Genomic DNA, 20,437 nt, shown 5'->3' on the forward strand with positions numbered 1-20,437 from the left:
TAAGGCTGAAGCCTTGTGAAACATAAGAAAGTGGAAGGGAATTACCTCCCTTTCTGCATATATGCCTTTAGGAGATACTGTTAGCCATTAGTAGGTGGTTACATTGGTCTTTATAACCAATCCCTAACAGCTACGTACAGGTCCTTCACAAGGCACTAACATCTATTTTGTGGGGAGATCAGATGGAAGCTTAATCATCATCCTGTCTTCTATTATCACATATTTTTTGAATGTTTTCATTTACTTTATAAAACAGCTAGGTAGTATTAGCTTCACACATACCAGAGTTCAGAGGTTCTAATAAAAAAAACCCTACCGCGAAGTTAAAATTTAAAAAAAATCTTTAAAAAACACAAGGTAATGATTCTAAAAAAATGAAAAAAATTTGTACTGATTCCAATTTATAAAAATCTGGTGTGGTGTACATGTTACAGAACTTGATTTACCACTCTGATTTGAGAAGAAATTAGTCTCTTATGTTTTTAATTAAACAGCTATTTATATATTATTTAGGATGAAAATATGTTTCATATACAGACAAGTGAAAGAAAAATCTGACTATTGAAAAAAACAACTATGGAAAAACGAAAATTCTTAATTATCAATTTTTTTCCTATCCTCTTTGAATCCATTCTTACAAGTGGAAGTAAAAAGGGACCGAGGACTTATTGTAATAATTATTGGCAACATCACTTCCTCCAAGATGTTATAAAATATATATGCTGACGAGTTAGAGCAACAGTTCCCAAACATTTTATGTCACAGTACCCTTGAGTTAAAAATTTTTTTCAGCATCCACGCCAAGCTAAAACATGCTGATATTCAGTCAGTAAGACTGATCCTGTGGATTTGGGTTTAGATGGGCATCACTGGACAGATGTATGCAGATACCAATAAGTGGTATCGGGACCAAACCTTTAAGTACACTAAGCCCTTATTATTAATATAATATTGAAATGGATAACAAATTTTAATATTTTACATTTGGAATAGATTACATTGGACTAGCAATTAGTTTAAAGATGAAATAAATAATAATAAAAGAATTCAATTAAAAATATTCGCAAATAAATTTTTTGGTGGGTGGGAAAGTCAGCTGTACATAACTATTGGTATTAATAGTATATAATATTAGTTAATGTAGTAAATTTAATATTTTTAAACATAAGAGCATTTTATTTGGGGAGGAGAGGAGTAGCAAAGTCTGTCACATGCAGACTGTAACTAATAAAGTTGATTAATTAGATTTAATAATTGATACTAGGCAAATATATGTAAACGTATGTGGGTCACACTCTTATTACTACTGATATTAGCACAGTTAAAATTTGAAAATAAATAAAAATAGCTATCACTAAGATATACCTTAGGTTTTACGGGTGTAGATTCTGGAGTTTGATCAACATCTTCATAAATATAGGTTTTCTTGACTAATGATGATGGAACATTAACAATATCAAATTCAATACTTGGGTTGATTTTTTCTTCCACTATATCTTCAACACCGAATTCACTAAGAGGAGCATCATTGTCAAATGCCTCAAGACCTTCCTAAATACATAATGTAATTAAAAAAAACAATATATTTACCAATTAAAATAAAACCTGGAATTCTTACCTCAATATCTAATGAATGTTCAGAGCTGTTACTGTCTTCAAACTCAGAAATACAGCTGTTGTTGTCACTTTTATTCATTTCATCTAAGTCTGTTTCAAGATACAGTTTGGGCTTAACAGGAGTTTCAACACCAACTTTGACTAACTATATCAAAAAAACAACTCAAAACTCCATTGCAAATATATTGTAAGTGTTTCAAAATAAATAATTTTCTTACCACTAATGGTGTTCTTCTTATACCTACAGTGGCACTTCTTGGATCTAAAATATTATCAGCTATAAACCTTCCTTTGGGAGTTTTCAAATTTTGTTCATCTGGACAAAGGTAATTGTCAATAGGTTTAACGTTTTCTATTTTCTCATCATCAACTGATAAACGAGATAATTTACTAATTAAGGCTCCCATATCTGAGCTGCGTTAAAGATACGACAAAACTTATAATTCTATAACGAAACCAGACTTCAAAAACAAGTCTTCTCAAATAAATGAAACAAACCGATCTACTGTCCCTCAAGACGTCAGTTTAAAGTATTAACGGTCAAATGAAAGAAGATGGCGGCAAAAAATAAACAAACTGGATATTAAGACATTTTCATTTTTTTCTATAAATATTTTATTATATATTTTTTTCTGATAATAATTTTTTAAAAATTTATTTATTTTTTCAGATATTGATTATTTTATGGAAATAAAAAAAATATTATTTTTTTATGTATTTGGAGATGTTAATGAAATGTGATTGGAATATTTTAATTAAATTAATGAAAGGCCAAAATTTAAGAGAGAAATATTTATAAAACCTTGTAATATTAATTAAATAATTGAGAAGAAAGAATGATATTCTCCTGGCGGGCGCTTTGTTAATCTAAGCCGAGGGGGGTAGGGGCCATTATTATAAAAAGAAGCATCATAACACTAGGAAAAGTAAATTACAATCAATAAAAAGGTGTTATTGCGTCCGGTAGATTTCGTCATCAACGAGTTATCAACAATTTTTACATTCTAAATTATGTCCTCCAAAAGAAAACCTAGTGCATCTGATTCTTCTGCTAGGAAGAACAAGAAAATAAGGAAAAATGGTAAAAGGAAAGATGAAGATTTAAGTGATTTTGATGAGGAATTTAAAAGTGATGCATCTAATGATGGTTCTGACCGTAGCTTGCAAGATGAAGACGACCTCGCAGATGAGTTAGGACCAGATGATGGTTTAGTGAGTATATTTAAATCTATTATGATTCACGTGTGTTTTCGGGAAATAGGTTATATAGGTGATTCCAGTTTGAGGTGAACGAACTGTTGCCCTACTACTTATTGCTTTCTAACAATGGAGGCATATGAAGCGGAAAATATTACTTTCAAGTTAGTGTTGAATATTAAATTAGAATACTAGAGAATCAGTATTGGTTAATTTGATGAGTTCATCAGGCTTAAAATATTAGTATTCACTTTAGGGCATTCTATTTGTTTAATTAATTTGTATAAGATACATATTGTCATTACAATATTCAGCATAAATACAATTTTATACTTCGATTTTTAATGTTCCCATAAGTGATTGACATCCAACAACTCTATCACTGTTTTGTTAGACAAAACTACAATTTCTTACATGTAGTCATGTGGGTTAATTTTTTTTTTTTTTTTTTAAATCCCCTTTCTATAGTCTGACATTAGGATATCTGTAACTTAAGTCTTACTATGGTATGTTGAATTACTGCGGTTTGTTCCCTTTTTGATGAATTTTTAAAATCAACAGTAATATTGATAAATTGGAAAACATCCGTCATAGGCTAGTTGAATTTTCTTTCATGATATGCCTAAGTTAAAAATCATACTTTCATTTTTTTTTTTCATTAGCTTCGGTGTTTCTAAATAAATTGTTTCCCTCAACAATGATTGAACGTAGTGATTTGGTTTAATTTTATAAGTCGCATGTTTTCATTCCTTGTGTGATTTCTTTGGATCACCTCAAAATTATTTAACTTCAGGTTTGGTCTGACTTTTCCTTGATAATTATTAGAATTACTTGAAGTATAAGTCCCAGTTATTTTTTTTTAATTTCTGATATATTTAAATCATACAAAAGTCAATCAGTCATGTAAGTAGGAGCCTCAGCACTGGGCTGTTTTGTTCTGAAACTAAAGATTCAGAATATACTTTAACGATGATACTGTGTCAAATATAATAACTAGAGTGATACTTCATTAAAACTCAAATATTTCTTTAAAAATTGGTGTTTAAAAACAAACTATATTTTACCGTTTATGAATAATTATCAGCAAATAATTCATAACCTTTTTCTTTAAGTTAATTAATATAACCCTGAATTAGAGAATTTTTTGGGCTAATGTATAATTTTCTGACTTGATTTAAATATGTTTTGGTATCTGTAGTGATTAAGAACAAGTTTTGTAATTAATCCATTTTTAAACTGCTATGCTCCCATTGAAGTAAGAGATGAAGATGTAGATTATGAGTATTCTATAAGTACATTAAAAGAATCATGGATTCTCTCCCTGTGTATGATAAGATAGTTGTCAGAGATTTTCAATGCACAGGTTGGCAGGGAATCTGCACACCAACCAACCAAAGGATCTTATAGATTCCACCAAAATAGCATCAACAATGGACTGTACAGAGAACTGAAAAATCAACTTGATCTCCTTATGTAATAGTGGCCAATCAAATTCTGATAGGCTCTTGTCATAAAAACATATGAATGTTATGGGTTACATAGGAGTGAATATGGACTGGTAGTGTTACTAAAATATAGCTAGAATTAGAACAAGAATACCCAATATCTGATCCTCTCAAAGATCATTAAGGAGGAAAATATACAACATAGGAAAATTAAGTGAGGTGGATACTGAATATTCACTCTTCCTAAGAGTAATTAAGGATGGAGTAACATCCTGCTGAGACAAGAATGGAACTCTCATTGTTCAAAGAGATCAAGTCTCTTGATAATGAATAGGGCAATTTGAGCAATTGTCTTTTGCAAGGTGTTAACAAGAAATGACTCGCTTAGAGCCACCTGGCCTAGATAAGGTTCATGATCTACAAAAGTTTAAATAAGCTCCTGGCATGGATGGACTTCAGGCAAAATTAACAAAGTATAGCAGTGAGAAGCTGGAAATATTATTATTATATTTCATTCTTGTCAACTGGAGAAAAAAAAAAAAAAAAAAGGATGCAGGATTGGCACCGAGGCATAATATTTCTTATGCTCAAGAAAGGAGATTAATATGAATGCACGAACTACAGGAGAATTGTGTTACCTTTATGTGCCTGCAAAGTTCTATCTATTATCCTGTTTAAGAAACTAGTCCCATTAACTAAGAGGGAACTTAGATCAGAATTAGAAGAGACTGGTCAACCACCAGTAAAAAATTATTTCGGTGAATGATCCTGGAAAATAAAGAGGTATATAAGCTGACCCTGTACCATCTGTTTTTCCATTTCAGGTCTGTATATGGCAGCATTGGCAGAGAGGAACTCTATTATTGCAGAGGAATTTATAGAAAAACTTGTGCAATTGCAGAAGATGGCTATGGAAAATTATTAATGCTCAGACTTTGTGGTTCTAGTGGAGTAAGACCAAGAGAGATGCCTATATTCTAGCTTACCTTCTGTTCTACATGGCACATTAGGCTTTTCGTCAATTGAAAACACTAAACCATTGGTACCACCATGCTTGTACAGTTGTTAGGGTATGTTAATGATTTGAGTATTGCAGCAAGTTCTGAATGGACATTAAAAACTATGCTGGATTTCTTAACATTGACCCCCTACAAGTTCCAGAAAATTGACTCCCTCTCATATTTGAGTTCTGAGATTAACTTAGAAAATAACTTAGCACAAGAAATCAGTTGGTGGATAAAAACTTCCTACAGGTATTTCTTTAGCTTGGTAAGGTACTTTCATCTAGCTCTAAAATTACCCTATAAAAGACCCTGCTATGGCCAGTGCTCATTCATGGGACAGAAAGATGGTTGACCAAGACCGAGGAAAACAGTCAGCTAATATTTGAAAGGTAAGTGCTGAGGAGGATCTTTAGAAGAGAGTCTGAAGGAAGAGCAATACTGAGAAATATTGTGGAAACAGATGCTACCGCCATACTGGACTGCTTTTGAACATGACAGAACCATCTGGTATAGGGTACTAGAGCAGGCCTAAACTCGCTAAGTGGGTTGTGCCAATTATGTATGTATGCCATCAATATTGTTAGTCATTAGTATAACAAATGATTGGTTGGGCTGTAGCTAGAACACATTTACTGTAATCACTTACAGAAAATAACTGGTTACTCACGCTGGAACTGGTCTAAGCCAACAAGACTGCTAGTACAAAGAGCAAGTGTTACAATTTCCATCTAATTCACAAAAAGATTCAACCAAAAATGTGGTTGAACATAACCATATATGTTTTCAGTAGTAGATTGAATACGTTGTTCTTTTTTTTCAAATGTAATATTGAAAATTTGTAATACAGGTTTGAACAAATCACACGTTTGTTTCACTAACTACAATTTGTTTGGACTTTTTTAGAGAGTTAAGGGCCCAGATCATATTGGACGGTTGCTATTATGTGGCGCTACCAATTGGGATTTATACAACAGGAAATCAGCTCCGAAGGGATGCAAAAATACTGCTGCAAAAAACATTTATGTTCCACATCGTTTTGCTCCTTTGGATGACATAAGAGTTCGTGCAGTGGCTTCAGGATGTAATGCTGCTCATAGCATTATTATTACAGAAGATTTTAAAGTATACACACTCGGTGAGTTATAACTTTTCAAATTAAGAAAAATGCGAATCGTTGCACTTTTTTCTAATATTCTAATCAGTTTCAATTTTAAATATGATTGCTGTGAAATTAATTGTTTTTGTAGTTAAGTATGTCTTGTCTATTTGTTTAAAATAAACAGATCAAAATAAATTGACATCTTATGAAACTCACACCAAAATATTAGTTTGCTAGCTTGAGTATTTACTGAATACAATAGATTGATTTTGTGCATTGTTGAAATATTAATTTATGTCAAGGTATTTAATAGATTTATGATATTTATTTATTTCTTGTACTGTCCTTAGGCCGAAATGAAAAAGGGCAGTTGGGTACTGGTGATCTTGAAACTAGAACTCAGCCCTATTTGCTCGATTCATTAAAGGAGATTAACATTGTTAATGCATCATGTGGAAGAAATCACACTCTCTTACTTTCAGGTTGGTTCTTAAAAATTCTAAATCTAAATTTATAAATTGTTTTTTTGTTTTTTTACTTTTACTATTATTGTGCTCGGTCATAGGGCTGCTATCTCTAATATAACAAAATAATTACATCTAGCTCAAAACTGTTTTACCTCTTTAGTCAAATCAAATATTTGTTAGCTTGCTAACAATTATTAATTATAAATTAAGAAGATAAAATCGTACTTTTTCTTTCTTTTTTTTCAAATTAATTGTAGCATTTTTATTTGATTTAATTTAGTGTAACTGCTAACTCCCTGTGCTTAATTATATTATTTTTATTATAATTTGTCTTAAAAATTATTAACTGTTTTTTTCCTTTTTTTTTTTTTTTAAATTTAATTTAGGTACCAAAATTAGGAAATTAAATTAACTAAAAATTTAAAATGATTAAATCTTTTTTGTCAGCTATTAATTCTTACCAGCTTTGTAAACAAATAATTTTAATTTTTTATTATTTCATTCAATTTTGCTGTTAGTTGGTTGGGATTATAACACTTACTTTTCTGATAGTGAGGTAAAGAGTCAGCCCTTTAGTTTTTCTTTTCTTATACATTTAGTTATTTAATATTATAAGTAGATAGTTTATGTTAATGGTGTCGGTTTGTTACCGTACGCCAAGACGTCGCAGTGATAAAGTGGTGTATATTTGACTGGTGACAGATCGAGGAATTGTCTATGCCATGGGGGACAACAAAATGGGCCAGTGCGGAGTTGGGACAACTGCACCTAATGTAATGAGTCCAACACGAGTAAGTGAAAATCTTTTCATTTATAAATATTCTTTGGAGTTTCAAGCAAGTAGTTTTGATTATTTTTATCATTCTTTTCTTTTGATATTTTGAAAAATATTTTATTACAAAAATTGCTTGCTGTAATAAGTTCTTTTATCACTCCTTAAATTATTGAATTTGCTTTGTAGAAACATTTATCATGCTTTATAGAAATATTTTTCCAAAGTTCTAATCTCCTGAAATGGAAAAGAAAAGATAATTTTTTGTTTTCCCATATACCCTTGTTTTTTCTCTAAATGTGAAATTTTATTTTAATACATGTATAATAAATAGTTTCCATATATTTTATAAAATGTATATAATATGTTTTGGTTATATATTTTTTGATTTAAAACATTGTAACTTTTTCTTCACTAGATTAGGTATCGTGGGCCGCCAATTGTGAAAGTTGTCTGCGGTGGAGATTTCAGTATTATTTTAGATTTGAAAGGCAATCTTCACTCTTTTGGTGATCCAGAGTATGGACAACTTGGTAAAACAACCCCTAATTTATTGTTTGACGATATATCCTTTGTTACACTTACTACATTTCTTATTTTATTCTTTCACCAGGTCATAATACTAATGGTGAATATTTTATGAATTCAACAAAGCTGGCACGAGCTGCTGTTAAAGTGCCAAAGCAGATAATGACCTACATAGAAAAATCTAAAGATCACATTATACCAGTGGAAGTGAATGATATTATAGATGTGGCTTGCGGAACTAATCATACGGTTTGTTAAATTTTGTTTTCTTTGCTATTTTAAATTTTGAATTTTTATTTTTGTTTTTGAATTTATTTTTTTTATACTTAAAGGTAGCCTTAGATTCAAAGCGTAGATTGTTTTCATGGGGTTTTGGAGGTTATGGTCGCCTTGGACATGCAGAACCAAAAGATGAACTTATCCCAAGACTTGTGAAATTTTTTGAAACCCAGGGGAAAGGAATCAAAGCAGTTTATTGTGGCTCACAGTTTTCAATTGCTGTTTCTGATTTCAGTAAGTTTTTATTTATTTTTGTACCAATTATGTTAATTAAAGTTTAGTACCCGATATATCATTATCAGTGTATGCAATAAATATTAAATGGTTGGCACTTGTTCTAGACTCCTACTTTTGTGTGAGTTCTCAGAAACAATTGCCCAATACCTAGGTCTTGAATTTTGTTCATGTGAATTCTGAGGAGCAACTGTCTAGACCCTCAGTATTAGTACATAGCATTGGCCAAAATGTAAAATAAATGAAAGTCTTATCTATTTTTAATTATCACTTTGCTGTATATTTATGTTTAAAAATAATTGTTAATTAGTTTTTAAGTCTTTAACTTAATCCACTTTATGTACATAGGTAAAATAATACATTTTACAAGTTCTTATTGCTTGTGTATATCTGTAATTACAAGTATATGGCTATTGGCCTTTGTTTTATCTAGATTGCATTGTTCTGGCCTCTTAACAAAAATCATCCTAATATTCAAATTTTTCTTTTTGTTTTTTAATAATTTATTTATTGATATTTACAACTGTATACATATATACACATCAAGTAAATTTGCTGTAAGTGATATTATGACATGATAAAAACATGTGGAGAATCTACCTATTGATTGAACTCCAAAAACATTTCTAAAGGAGAAGATCTCGAGGCCATCTTATTTTTAGACGCCTAGGAGGATTATTAGGTAGTGAAGGAGAAGCCAGGTTAGAAACGAGTTGGTTTGGGTGGTTGGGAAGTTTATTATGGAAGGATTGGTATCTGGTTCTGGCCAAATCCGCAATATAGGGGACATTGAGGTCCTGATGGATGATTTGATTTGTGACAAAGTAAGGAGCATTAAGGATTTTACGAAGGATTTTGGACTGTAAGGATTGGAATTAAGAGGAATTAGATGGTTTAGTGGAGCCCCATTGCTCAACTCCGTATGTCCAAATCGGCCTTATAATAGTCATGTAGATCAGTCTTTTGTAATGGATTGGAAGTTTGGACCGTTTGTCTAGTAAATGTTTTAATAGTCGGAATCGACGAGCAGTTTGCTGTCTTTTCAGTCTTGTATGAGGATTCCATGTCAGTCGTTTGTCCAGATTTAGTCCTAAGTAACGGATTTGTTCAACAGGAATAAGTGGGGTATTATTAAAAGATACTGTAGAGCAAGACGAAGGGTAAATGTGATTTGGTGGGATTTATTTTAATCCTCCAGTTTTGGCACCATTCTTCGAGGGTGGTGATGTGGGATTAGGATACAATGGAAGGATCATTATTCACTGACAATAGACATGTGTCATCGGCATACATGGTGAGAATAGTGTTAGGATGGGTTGGGATGTCAGCTGTAAAAACTGTATAAAGGATAGGAGTAAGGATACTACCCTGAGGTACACCAGCAGACTGAGGAAACAGAGATGAATAAGCGCTGTTATGGTTTACATGAAATGACCTGTCTGAGAGATAAGAACGGATAATGGGATAATATGTAGATGTTATGAATTTACGGATCTTGTATAGCAGTCCTGGGTGCCAGACTCGACCAAAAGCCTGTTCTACATCAAGAAAGACTCCTGAGCAGTACATTCCGCGCTCCAATGAAGACTAGACATCAACCACACGATGGCATTGCTGGATAGTGGAGTGGGATGTTCGGAATCCAAACTGGTGATTAAGATAAGTTTCTCAAGGATTTTTCCCATGATAGGTAACAGAGAGATAGGACGGTAAGAAAATGAGTGTTCTGGCGGCTTTCGAGGTTTGGGAATCATTTTGATTATGGATAATTTCCATTGGTCAGGAAAATATGTGGATCTGAGGACAGCATGGTAGATGTAGGTGAGGAATATAACAGATTTTCGAGGAAGATGTTTTAGAACATGGGATGTAATTAGGTCATAACCAGGAGCTTTGCGGGTTGGTAAATTCTGGATGATGTTGGATATCTCAGATGGATGAAATGCTTTAGATGGCAGGGTCATTTGGAGTGGAGTATTCAATACTTCTTCAATGTGTTCAAGGTTGGTTTAATTATGGATGTCAGGATGTGGCTCAAAGGTTTTAGAAAGATGCTGACCGAATATTTGTGATTTTTCTTCGTCCGATTTTGTCCATGTTTGAGATTCAGTAAGAAGTGGGTGATTAAAATTCTTGAAGTTAAGAATCTTCTTAGTAGTCGTCCTTAAAGATTTGTCGGTAGTCGTGAGGTTTTCAGTAAAGTTAGTTAAATTTTGCATTTTAAATTTTTTAAGTTCTGTTTTAAGGCGCCTGAAAAGAAGATGGCCTCGTATAAGGCAATACCTTATATTGTAAACTGTTTTTAGAGTTCTACTACTGGGTAGTTTCTCTATATGCTGTATCATATCATTAGGTCATTATGATCAAATTTACTTGTTGTATTTTTTATACAGTTGTAAATATCAATAAATAAATAGAAAAAATAAAAAAAAGTTCTGTTTTAACTTTGTTTGTCAATTTGGTATAATGTGTTTTATCTGATGGGTATCTAGTCCTGTGCCACTTTGCTCTTGCTATTCATTTTTCCTTTAATAAGATGCGAATGTGGTGTGGCAAGTTAATAGGTTTGGTATTATTCAAATATTTAAATTTATAACTTAAAATTATGAAATATTTATTACACATACAATAATGGAAATTTAATATTGTATGGATAACAAATGTGGTTATGGAAACATTAAATATTGAACACATCTGACTACAAAATTTTATTAATTCAATATTTGTACAAAATTAAATGTTTGAAATTATTATAAGGAAATATTTGGAATATTAGACTATAGGAGAAAGCATTGGTTATTTATTTAAGAGATATAATTTCTTATAGAAACAAAAATAAAAATCATTTAAAATATAATTATTATAATCTAAACTTAATTTTGACATTAAAATACATGAAATATAATTTTAATTAAATACTTGATATTTGAGTCTTGATTGAAGTTAACTGTTGTTTGCGATGACTTCCTCTAATAATTTTTCTTAATCATGTTCCTATTCCTAATTAGACTTAATTTACTTTAATTATTATTTGTTTGTACATTATTTAATATATTTGATCGTGATATATAAACAAATACTTGACTGTATGTTTATATTGTTAAAATTATTTACAAATTAACACGTTTTATAATTTTTCACTGCTGTAATATATCGTCAATTGCCAGTGCATGCGGATGGGCACCTTTTTGATTTAGACTCCATTTTTCCAGTTTCTTAACAAAAATACTTATTTCACGTACAAATGATTAAATAAAAGTTATTTATTTACAAAATGCCAAAAAAAAAGGTCTATTTCAAAAGAATTATTTTTAAATAGTAAATGATTCTTAATTTAGATTTATTAAATAAATTATACGTGGTGAGAATAGTGTTAGGATGGGTATGACTTTTCTCCTGTAGAATATATATATTTTCTTATATAATTAAAATAATAATGTTTTCTTCAGTTTATTTATAGTAATAAAGCTTTTTAGTATTTTTTTAAATATTCAATATGTAATTGTTTAATTTCCTATGTCTCTGTTCTGTTCTTGGTAACAGTGAACATTTTCTTATTTTATTTAATAAGAAATGTAAAATATCACTACTAGGAGACTGACAATACCCTTCATAATGACACCTCAATGAAAAAATGCCTCAGTTATGATGGATTTTCCAGCATTGCCATGTCAAATACATATGCAAGTTTTTTATTATATAGTTACTGCTCCATACGTATGGGACATAATTAATGCTTTATCACATGAGGTCTAACACAAAAGACATTTTTAAAATCATACTAATAGTTTTTAAAACCAGTCCATTCAAACAAACAAACTCCTTAGATTAGTATTATAGTGTTGATATTGATAAACCTTTACAGATCGAAATAATTTTTATATACTGTAGGTTCCTGATTAACAGATTCATTTATGTGCTATATTATTATTGAATTTATTTCAGAAATGGCATATCTGTTTGGTAAAACCAAAAATACTGGAGAAGTAAACATGTATCCTAAACCATTACAAGACTTATCTGGTTGGACCATACGTTCACTTGGTGCAGGATTTTCATCGGTTGTAATTGCTGCTGATACTTCAGTTATATCATTTGGTGCATCCCCATGCTTTGGTGAATTGGTAAGCGATTTTTGAAGTAATTTAACAATAACTAAATTTTCCGATATGTAACCAAACATTCTTTAGATTAATATTTTATTATTATTTTGTTATTAGGGCCATGGTGAAATGCGTAAATCAACATCTGTGCCAATGGAGGTTAAGGCCTTAGACGGTATCTACATTGAGCAAGTTTCAATGGGCCAAGCTCATACTTTGATGATTGCCAGGGATACTTCTGATGAAGAGAAAGAGAAGATTGAGCAGATTCCCATTTACACCCCTTAATTTAGACTTTTTTCTCTTTTTTTTTTTTTTATTATGACTATTTTTTTTTAACTTATAAATAGTGATGTCCCTTCATTATATCTTATAATAATGTACAAGGTTAAAGGTGAACAGATGGACTCGTGACCCATTCTGTTATAATAAAAGATGTTGACTATTGTAGAAACCATTACTTTTTATCGTCATCTTGTCTAAGAAAATAGTAATAACAAAACAAAATAAAAAACTGAAATACCTGCTATTGAATGTGATCTCATTTTTTAATTGTTTTGAATTTATATGATTTGATGTTTCTTATTATAACGGAATGAGATCCTCTTAACCAGTCAATACATGTTTATAAATTTCAAGCGGGTTGTCTCAAGTAAGACTGATTTTTCCATTATTATTTGAATATGATTAATCTGAAATCCTATATTCTATTATTAACTGTTAACAGCATATATTAGGTTATTTTACATTGATCATGATTCGTAATTTACTTTTGTATTAATTTCTTATATTTTTTATATTGGCACATTTTGAATTTCTTAGTATCATATAGTAGTTGTTTATTTTGTGATTCACAGAATTTTCATTGTTAGCTTGCTGTGAAATTATATTCTGGTGTGATTTTAGTTTAACAAAAATATCTGATGTCAGCATTCCATAGTTATTGATTTTCAACAAATTTTGAATCCTAATTATGTATAAACATTCTGATGATATAAATATGTTTTTGTATTAATATTATATTTTAAGGGCCAATATGTGCTTAAGAAATGCGTCAACTCAATTGTGCAATCTGGTTTAATGAAGGTTAATTTTATTTTTTAAAACAATTCAGTTTTTGTAAGTCTATTTAAGAGTTTTCAATAATGAAAACGTGATTAATTATTTAAAGGGCTGTCCATATTGGAACCTCGGTTAATCTCATTTATAGATAAAACTTTTTAAAAGCATAAAAAAGAGCCATTAGTTCTATTCTTGAGTGTCTTTATTTGACATTTTGTGAGATTATTTAGTGAGGCAACCATGTCTACTTTTAATGTTTAACTTTTGAAAATTAAATGGTTTTCGCACTGCCAATGTTGTTACATTATATTTCTGATTAGGTTCTAGTCTAATTTCCACCTTTTTATCATGCTTTTGTAATTTAATTATTTATGTGCTTAAGTAGTTGATTGATTTTCTTCAATTGTTTTATGAATTTTGTATATAAATTGATGGTTCTTGGAATATATTTTTTTGAAAAATAATGGTTAAGTTACATTTTCATTATCATTTATGCAATGAACTGTTTTGTTTAAAAAGATAGTATGATTAGTTTCAAAACTTCTATACTGGTGCCTAAAAATTGGTTTCCCAATGTTCTAAACCAAGTTAAAATCATATTCGTAGTTTTTATGTAACAATTTATATTCCAATGTTTAATAAATATATTACTCTTATTCTTTAGAACCATCATAAATTAATTTAGTTTTATAAAAATTAAATTTTTAAATGTCAACAAAATAAGAATCACTACTTTAGTTAAATGTAAATGGATGCTTACAATAGTGTCTAAAAAAATTTTTTCTTGGTTAAGGTTTCTTAAAGCAAAATGGTGGAAGTTTGTATTATTAAGTCCTTTTTTACTAATTGACATTCCCAAAACAATTGGCAATGTTTCCATGATCCATTAAACAGATCTCAAACTGCTGATTTGTCACGGCCTATGACAAAAATGCCAATTCTTCACAATTCTATGTTAAGAAACTTAATTTTAAGGAAACATTATGTTTGTATTTTAAAAAACAAAAACACAAGAAAAGCAAATAAAATTGTTTCTTTATTCCACCTTTATACACATTATTTCTAAGTTAAAAATTTAATCATTTTTAATGTTATGCAGAACAGTTAGTATGTTTTACCAAATTTCCTTCATATTAAGAAATCTTACAGATGAGTTTCTGAGGACTTTTGCAGTACCCGAAACTTTGCCGATGTATGTAGTATTGGGAAAATTGGTATATCATTGGAATGATTTAGCTCAGTTGAGTTCCAGTTAAGATAGTTTTACATGGAATGTAATATATGCATGAGCATGAGCACAGTGGAATCTAAGTATTAACTGCAAGGATTTTTTCTGATATTCCAGTTAATCCATTGTTTGCTCAATATCAGAAAAATTAATATCTCTTAGGAATAATATTGTCAAGTTTTTCTTTACTTGAAGTAAAAAAAAATTACACACTGTTGCTGTTTGCAGGAGTATTATTTTAGACCTCTAAACCGCAACTAAGGGAACATATCCATTGTTGTCATACTAAAATCGTTAGTAAGGAGGATCTTTAGATACCTCTAATTCTTGATTTCTAGAAATTTAATTTAATTTTATAGGAATAGGGAGAGGGAATTTTACTTAAAATATGTAACGATTAGGGTCTAGAAATTTGAAAAGTTATAAACATAAACCTTTTATCTCTAGAAATTAATAAATTCAGTTTTTTAAATTTAATATTAATAGGACTAGGGAACTTTTCCCTTAGAGATGATACCATTAGAAACTTTATGGGCTTAGTGATTTAGACATTTGAAAATCCAAAAAGTTTATATTAATAGACTATTTTAGTGAGTGCTAAAGAAAGAAGGTTTTTCATTTTTCCGCATTAGTTTTTTTTTTTTTTTTTTATGAATGATCAAAATGATTACAATCAATTCTTTATATAGTTGACTAAAGCTATATTTTATTACTTTTGACTCATATCCAAAAATTAAGTTTGAAATTAAAAATTAATTTCAGTACCTTTGAAAATACTTTTGCTAAATAGGGTCAAACTAAGACAAGGAGTTTAATAAGGATTTACTAGAAAAACAGTTCCATTTTATTTATTTTTTTAAATATACCCAGAAGTAGAAATCTTTAATCTCTAGTCCCTCAAAATTACAATAATTATGGTGATAAGGGATCAAAAATCAGAGATGAGAAAAAATTGACTATTAATTTCAAATTCCCTAGCTGTCAGAAATAAAAATTAAGATGTTTTTGTAAGAAAACAATTTCATTAGAAATCGAATAACTTCTCAGCCTAAAAAGAGCACAAGGTAAAAAATTAGTTTACAGTCAATTTTTATATATTCTTTTACAAAACAAAAATATTCAAATTTTGAAGTGAGAAATATTACTATTTATGTTAAAATTGACAAACGTCAACTGAAAGGCTGATTTGGAAAATTAGAATGGAAAAATTGTCAGTGAATATTATAAATTATCTGTTCTGAAGCGAGCTAGGATTAATTTCAATTCAAAGTAGGTAAGGCGGAGGGGGGGAGGGTTAGTGACAGTGTGCAACGCAACAGATTTTTTATTACCTCCTACCTGGTTATTTATGACATACGGGAGGTGAACAATTATCTACACATAACCAATAACTATTCTAACTAGGTCGAAGTCAAGTTTTCAATCCATTGGGCTCCCACGAAATGAAAGTCAACGCCTCCAGGCCGGAATCAAATCGGCGCTGCTTTAATTGCGAAGTTGCTCAGGAGGTGTCTTAAGTCCCTTGCCAAAATAGCTTATACATTCCCCTCTCACTTCCAGTGATAATTTTCCCAACGTTCCGATTAGTAATGCACATAAATACTGGACATTGTGGAGGTGGTTGCGTTAGATTTGGTTCCAATTGATCATGTTACGTACTCTTGACTAGGTGGCCTCCAAAATGCGTAAAGTAGTTGATTAAGAGGTAATTAAACAGGATGAGACAGACGGGTGCCAGCCGTAAGTTCTCTAAGGATGGTAACCTCGTCCTACTGGGTACTATTCCTGTAGGTACGAAAGAGAAATGCAAGCCCATAGGGTAGCCAGCCGCCGAATCTTACTGGAAGGTAACTTCGTTCTAGGAGACATGTAAGCCTGGCTAGTGGATAGGCGACGGGTCCCACGGAAGGAAAAAAGGTAGAAGTAAGAGGAGATATAGTACTGGAGGTCCTCATAGATAGCGTCGCTACAACATGTTTGAAAAATCTTCAATTTTTCAATGGAATTACACGTTTTGAGGTGCTCTGAGTTCAGAAAACCAAGTATCGCAAAATGGCCTTTATGTGCGTTTGTACAGCCCTACTCAAAAATGGAAAATGGTCTTTAATATTAGATAGGTTCCTCTTTGAAATAGTTTGACAGAACTTGAATGACGAATTTTCAAAAATTCTTCCCCTAAAGTACCTCTAATTTTGTTTATTTAAAATAATTAATCATTTCACATGATTCTATATTAATTCATTCACATTATAGTTCTAACAAATTAATAAATATAAATTATGAAATAATTTTAAAGTTAACTAAAGCAGTTTAGAAGACTGGAAAGTCGGAGACTACCGATTTCGACCATTTATACACGGCTTTGTTACATTAGGTTAACTGTTATATTCCTTGCAGGACCGGAGTTGATATTCGTAATTAGTACCTCGGGAAACCATAAAATAGATATATTTATCGCAACAGAATAATATAAATTTTTTGTTTGAAATTTACACCTTCCAGGGTGGTGAGTGAAATTTTAGTTACCTCGATAAATAAGTAATAATGCCAGAGGGAAAAATTCTAGGCATACTTCGGCCAATTCACCAACCCCTGTTGGTTTTTAAATTTGATTCACGGTGAAATCTTGTATTTTACATGTAGCATAACACCATTTCAATGCTCTTATTTATAACTATGAAAAGTTATGAAAGGCCCGCCCCAATACTTATTTCCATATTTTAAAAATTGAAGGAAATAAGCCATTCCTGTATTCTCAATGCCATTAATATTTTTTAGACACTTAATAAACAGGAATCATGGAGACATGATAAATCATTTTTCTATTATAAATGTTACCAAGCCTGTAGGTGTATTATTTACCCCTCACCTCTAGATATTTTCTAGCAGAATTTATATACAACAAACAACAAGATAAGTACTTCACCGTATGCCTTTAAGTACCATCGGTAGAAAAAGTTAATATTTAATTTGAATTATGTAACCATACGTAATGTATCATATTACTTTTTCTGTTTTAGAGGGATCGGAAAAAAAAAATAAAAGTTTAGAATGCAGATCACAACAAAAAAAATTTTCTTAAACGATTTTTCACAATTATGAAAGGGAAATTAATTTTAAGAATTAGAAATCTTTATTAATTTAACAAAAGAAATATAGACTTCAATAAAAATAAAGTAAAAGATGATATTTTATGAGATAGGTTGTTTTCGTTTTGTGGATAGTGCTAAGTGTGACATCTTGAAGCCACTCCACAATAGATATTGAAGTTTTCAAAAACTATGGGCTAACACGAATGCATCCATAAACAAACAGAAAGATGACAATGACTACTAAGGATTATTTTAAAATATTATTATTTTTTTTTTTATTCTATTACTATTAGAAATATTCTCAAGCCTGTAGGTGGAGTGCTTTCTTCAAAATGCAGCAATGTAGTTTATTCAAAGTGTTAATTTATCTTGCAATAAGATAAATTAACACTTTGAATTTATACAATCAGTTTTTCTTTCATAATTGACGCGTTCGCGTGTAAAACATGGTTACTACATTTTTTATGAATTGAAGTTTTTCATTACCGACTTTTTTAAGGGTAATTTTATAAATTGCTGGAAGAATTTAAGGAAATTCATTTTCTTAAGAGAAAAATTAGATTATAGTGACTGCTGGTTGAAGGTAAAACATTGTAATTAACAAAAAATTTAACATTCTATTTTTTTTTTTTCATTTTTACAGTTACCATGTTTTGCAACCAAACCCATCAATTGTGCAAAACCATTTCAGAAACTACATTGCTGCATTTTGAAGAAAGCACTCCACCTATAGGCTTGAGAATATTTCTAATAGGAATAGAATGAAAAAGTACATATGTTAAAATGATTATTTCTCTAAATTTTCAGTTTATGAAGAGCCTGACAACAAAAACAATAATGAATAAGGAAATGCGTTTTGCAGTATCTTGCATAACTTTATTTACAACATCCATAAAGTTATGGAACACTGCAGTTTAACAAAACTGTGTACTATGGAATGCGATCGGAAGATTTGAGCATTTTCGGCATATGTATATGATCAATTCTTCGGACTCGGATTCGAAATTTAGCTCAATTGCACTACTTCCCTTTAGGATATGTTCCATGTATAGGTAAGTGAAACTAAATGTATTAACTCATAGAGACTGGATTTTTCTGCAGTAAAAAATCGAAAAACGTAGTAATGAAAATAGTAGTAATAACCCAAAACGTGTATTGAAACCCAAATCCTGCAATAGTAAACTTTACTGTTAAATTTATGATACTAAAACATGGAGAGCTTATCTTACGTTGTTTTAAATCAAATTAATCTGGCTAAATACTTCATACATTTATGCAAAAAATTAAAATAAAAAAACTATAATACTTAGATTAAAAATCTGAAATTTTGTCCATTATCAAAGAGCTATGAGGAAAAAATTGTATTGAATGATTTTATATTTTTATTGTAAATGATAGAATTCAATTTTCAACTTCTTAAAAATGCCTCTACTTTTAAGTTTTTGAAAACTGTGATAGGTGCTATGTTAAAAGGAATATTTCAAACATGACTTTAACCAAAACCTAATTGGTAATAAGTCTATGTAGAGAATCTTTAAAAAGTTTGATTACAAATATATTGATGTATTCATGTTTAAAATTACTACAAAAAAAAAAATTCAGACGGAAGAATACAGGATTTTTTTATTTATTTATTATTTAATGTAATTTGCAACTGTACAAATAATAAATAAAATAAGTAAATACGTGGAATGTTTCATTTACAGTTGAAAATCTTGGGAAGAAACCACCCGTTAGTGGTACTTCAGGCATTAATTTAAATTAGAAGGTCCCGGGGCCATCTTCTTTTCAGACGCCTCGGAGGATTATCAGGGATTGCTAAGGATGAGAGATTAAGACTTTATGGGTTAGGATGGTAATACAGGATTAAAAGCGGAAACGGAATCTAGATTAAAATAATAACAAGCTCATTCTTGAGAGATTTTTTTCAGTTATCTGAAGCCACTGGTAAATAATATTCCAAGAACATTCGTCATTTTAGTTGTTATTTTTAGTTTGACTGTTCATAATAAATAATTCAAGAATAATATAATGAAATTTAAATAACTATATATTGGCATGCATAATATTAGAAATTTAGTACAAGCATTAAATTAAATTTAGTAAAAGCATTGTAGCGAGAGGGCGCAAGTAGTTGGACCACAACTCACCAGAGCGCTCCACCTCGAGCCTCACCGAAGCTCTCAAATTTACTTAGTGCATTATTTTGTAAAAACACATTGTCATTTTTGTATATTAATAGTTTCTGTACATACTATTTAGCAATATCTGTACAATGAATAATAAATTATAACAATGCAATGCACGAAC

At 30.4% G+C, this 20,437-nt stretch overlaps 2 protein-coding genes across 2 annotated transcripts in view; one reads left to right on the top strand and one right to left on the bottom strand.

Annotated features, from left to right (window-relative positions):
- The window catches only part of LOC106683974 (uncharacterized), a 4,803-nt gene extending 2,643 nt beyond the window's left edge, over nt 1-2,160 (bottom strand). The window contains exons 1-3 of the mRNA XM_014425758.3: nt 1,836-2,160; nt 1,619-1,762; nt 1,366-1,551 (exon numbers count right to left, since the gene is read on the bottom strand). Coding sequence (XP_014281244.1) covers nt 1,366-1,551; nt 1,619-1,762; nt 1,836-2,024 — 519 coding nt within the window. The 5' untranslated portion in view covers nt 2,025-2,160. The remainder of the gene's footprint in view (nt 1-1,365; nt 1,552-1,618; nt 1,763-1,835) is intronic.
- A 229-nt stretch (nt 2,161-2,389) lies between these two features.
- LOC106684006 (protein RCC2 homolog) lies at nt 2,390-14,857 on the top strand. The gene is made up of 9 exons (XM_014425820.2): nt 2,390-2,829; nt 6,167-6,398; nt 6,713-6,844; nt 7,532-7,620; nt 8,020-8,134; nt 8,215-8,378; nt 8,462-8,642; nt 12,588-12,766; nt 12,863-14,857. Exons 1-9 carry the CDS (start codon nt 2,629-2,631, stop codon nt 13,031-13,033), a joined length of 1,464 nt encoding a protein of 487 aa, XP_014281306.1. The 5' UTR covers nt 2,390-2,628; the 3' UTR covers nt 13,034-14,857.
- Nucleotides 14,858-20,437: the final 5,580 nt, after the last annotated feature.

The sequence above is a fragment of the Halyomorpha halys genome, unplaced genomic scaffold (assembly GCF_000696795.3).
Source record: "Halyomorpha halys isolate HHAL.00 unplaced genomic scaffold, Hhal_1.1 Scaffold533.1, whole genome shotgun sequence".
Classification (NCBI taxonomy): Eukaryota; Metazoa; Arthropoda; class Insecta; order Hemiptera; family Pentatomidae; genus Halyomorpha; species Halyomorpha halys.

Bases quoted from the DNA above. Each gene is read 5' to 3' on its own strand.
- LOC106684006 (XM_014425820.2), top strand. From the start codon at position 2,629: ATGTCCTCCAAAAGAAAACCTAGTGCATCTGATTCTTCTGCTAGGAAG. The intron at 7,621-8,019 runs GTAAGTGAAAAT...TTTCTTCACTAG, and splicing joins ATGTAATGAGTCCAACACGA to ATTAGGTATCGTGGGCCGCC. The intron at 8,643-12,587 runs GTAAGTTTTTAT...AATTTATTTCAG, and splicing joins AATTGCTGTTTCTGATTTCA to AAATGGCATATCTGTTTGGT.